General features: G+C 43.6%; 1 protein-coding gene across 2 annotated transcripts; it reads left to right on the forward strand.

Moving 5' to 3' along the window:
* Positions 1–1,401: 1,401 nt before the first annotated feature.
* LOC6612180 (aldose 1-epimerase) lies at positions 1,402–2,714 on the forward strand. 2 transcript variants are annotated; one of them, XM_032717223.1, is made up of 2 exons: positions 1,402–1,801; positions 1,870–2,714. In XM_032717223.1, the coding sequence occupies exons 1-2, from the start codon at positions 1,475–1,477 to the stop codon at positions 2,665–2,667; spliced, it is 1,125 nt and encodes a 374-aa protein (XP_032573114.1). In that variant the 5' UTR covers positions 1,402–1,474; the 3' UTR covers positions 2,668–2,714. The 2 variants fall into 2 exon arrangements, with proteins under 2 accessions (XP_032573114.1, XP_002036697.1); XM_002036661.2 differs by having other exon boundaries at positions 1,888–2,714.
* Positions 2,715–3,006: the final 292 nt, after the last annotated feature.

Consider the following 3,006-nt stretch of genomic DNA (forward strand, 5'->3'; position numbering starts at 1 on the left):
ACACAGAAACTATGGGCCCCATAGGGTGTGTTTTGTGAACGAGGGGGCATATGATCCTGGCATTGTTTGCCGGAGGCAAGGCAACATTTAATTGCCGACCGGGGTCGTTTGGTTTGGAGCGTTAACGCCGCAGATAGTGGCTACATACATGAAGGTGGTTAATTGAATATTTAGGAAACCAAATTAAAGTCAGTTCTCAAAGGACTTTAATTATCACTTAATTTACTGAAATGTTTTTTATTGCCAAGACTATGTTGAGACACATAAATCTGTATATTTTACCCTAATTTGAATTTAAAGGCAACGAAAGCGCTTCCTGCGAAACTAATATTCATTCAATTTACAACAGTTTCCCTTGGAAAAAACATTTCCGAAATGTGTATTGCCCCTGAAGAATAGCTATTCTATTATGGTGTACAAAACAGCGATGCTGGGGAAAGTTACACCATCAGGACTTGCGGCTGATGTCCTGCCGCGTATTCGAAATTTACATACAACAGACTACAAAGAGAATTTGAAACCGAAAACAAAACCACCGCTGATGGCTGTCAAAAATAAAGAAGCGAACGTTTGCTAAATTAAGGAGGAAACCAAATTCCTGCACCGCGTTGCCCCGGAATCCACTGGCAAGTTGCAACTTGCAACGTCGCCTTTTTGCGTTAATGTCGGCGACTTCAACTTCATTTCCTGGCCGCAGGACCACCCAGAGCAAGACCAAGATCCAATTTGCAAGGAGCGGTCGCATCTGCTTCGTAGGCGTATACGTAATATTGTGGGAAAGGCAAGCAGGCAATGCACAAGCCGAAAAATGTGGCAACAAGAATGTGCCACTCCACAACCGCAATCACAGAGTTTTTCGGGTGGAGCCAGCAATTTTAGCCAAGAAATTGTCTCGCTGTCTCTTCCGTCCCGGCCACTTAATGACTTCCGCAAATAAAACGCTTTGTTCTGGGACAAGTTTAAAGCATTAGCACATTGCTACGAAAACCCAGAAGCTTCTGCAGTTGTTTGTACATATTTATCAGACTGTTTTTGTACTGCAATCTGCTAATGCATTTGGATGTGCGTCTAATGAATATTAATGACACCACCGACCGTCGAGGGCCGGGGCCAAATGGCAATAAAAATATTTCAATTAGAGCTCAGCTGCCAACACACGCGGCAAGATCAACGACTTTGTTAATGCCACAACAAGCTGAAGATGCAACTGCAACCGCAGACAAACCACACAAATGGCACACAAAAAGATAAACCGATGCCAGCACATTGGCATGCATAAATGATGGCCAACTGGGGAGAATCGGGTAATGTCGGGGCAATACCCACTTTAAAAAGTCCAGGACACACTTGCTGTAAAGCAGAGCATTTTTCTTAAATAATATGTTGATATATATACTTATTTTAAATCAAAATAACCAGGCATTTTCTATCAAATTTTAATGAGGTGGAAGGAATCACACCTGAGGTCACAAAAATGTCTATCACCGTAGAGGAGAGAAACTTCGGTCTGGTCACGAACCCACTTACCGAAGCCCGGCAGATGGTTCACTCCTACACACTAAAGAACACCAAGGGCATGTCCGTGACGGTCATCCAGCTTGGGGCCACTATCCAGAGCATCTTCTTTCCGGATGGCTCCAAGAAGGTAGAGGATGTGTGCCTCGGGTTCGACGACATCGCTGGCTATATGACCAACAAGGCGGCCTATATTGGTGGAACCCTGGGGCGAGTGGCCAACCGAGTGGCCAGCGGTGGGATTACGTTGGATGAGACTACAGTCAACCTGACTAGGAATTTTGAGGTAATTAATTAGATTTAAGTTTTATGTGCTTAGCATAAATAAGGGTTATGACAATTTAATATTAATAGAAAACCCGATTCATTCAGGGCCAATTTCATCTGCACGGTGGATTCTTGGGATTCGACAGCGTCATTTGGGAAGTGGTGCAGAAGACACCAGAGGGTGTTGTGTTTCGCCATCAATCCCAACATGGTCACGAGGGCTATCCAGGCATTCTAACGTGCCTTATCACCTACCGCCTGGACAATGATGACCGTTTGTCCATTAGTTTCGAGGCCAACACTGACCGCCAGACAATTGTCAATCTCTCAAACCATGCCTATTTCAATCTAGCTGGCCAAAATGCAGGACCCAAAGGCCTTGCAGAGCACACGGTGGAGATAGCATCTATTGAGGTTGTGGAAACAGATGACCGGCAGATTCCAACAGGAGAGTTAACCCTTGTTGACAACACGGCTTATGATCTCAGGTCACCTGTAGTCCTGGGAGATCGCCTCAAGCAGTTTGAGCATCGTCCCATCCAGGGTTTCGACAACTGCTATGTGGTCAATGGAGGTCAACTGTTGAGATCTACCGTCAAGGTGGCCAAGATAGTGCATCCGCCAAGTGGGCGAGCACTAGAGGTATGGACAAATCAGCCAGGCGTTCAGTTCTATACCGCAAATAATATAACCAAGATAACTGGCAAGAAGGGATCCTTTTATGTGAAACACGGCTCCTTCTGCGTCCAAACGGGGAAGTTTCCGGATGCCATAAATCACCAGAATTTCCCGTCAATCAATCTAAATCCTAATGAAACATACCGGCACGAAGTTGTGTACTGGTTTAAGGTTGAAAAGACCTGCAGGTGCTGTTATAAAAAGTAACCACGAACCTCGTAAATAAAGATTCCTAACACCTTAGATTGACTAAAGGTTTTTATAGAACATTATATTCGTACCCATCACAAATATTTCACATTTCGTTTCCCATTACCTAAAGATCAAATCGCTCTTCGCATTATTTTCATCATTGAATAATTTAATGAAAATAATAAAGGAAATGAAATTTATAGTTCAAGTGCTGAACTCCACAAATTTCGATAAAAATTTTCAATTTTGGTTACGAAACAGCTGCAGGGGCCACGCGATATCCATGCTATAAATTTACCACAAACAATATGCAGTTAACCAAATTTTGTTGCTCCAATATCCCACCTACCTGTG

This window comes from Drosophila sechellia, chromosome 2L, assembly GCF_004382195.2.
Source record: "Drosophila sechellia strain sech25 chromosome 2L, ASM438219v1, whole genome shotgun sequence".
In the NCBI taxonomy this organism is placed as follows: Eukaryota; Metazoa; Arthropoda; class Insecta; order Diptera; family Drosophilidae; genus Drosophila; species Drosophila sechellia.

Bases quoted from the DNA above. Each gene is read 5' to 3' on its own strand.
- LOC6612180 (XM_032717223.1), top strand. From the start codon at position 1,475: ATGTCTATCACCGTAGAGGAGAGAAACTTCGGTCTGGTCACGAACCCA. The intron at 1,802-1,869 runs GTAATTAATTAG...TAATATTAATAG, and splicing joins ACCTGACTAGGAATTTTGAG to AAAACCCGATTCATTCAGGG.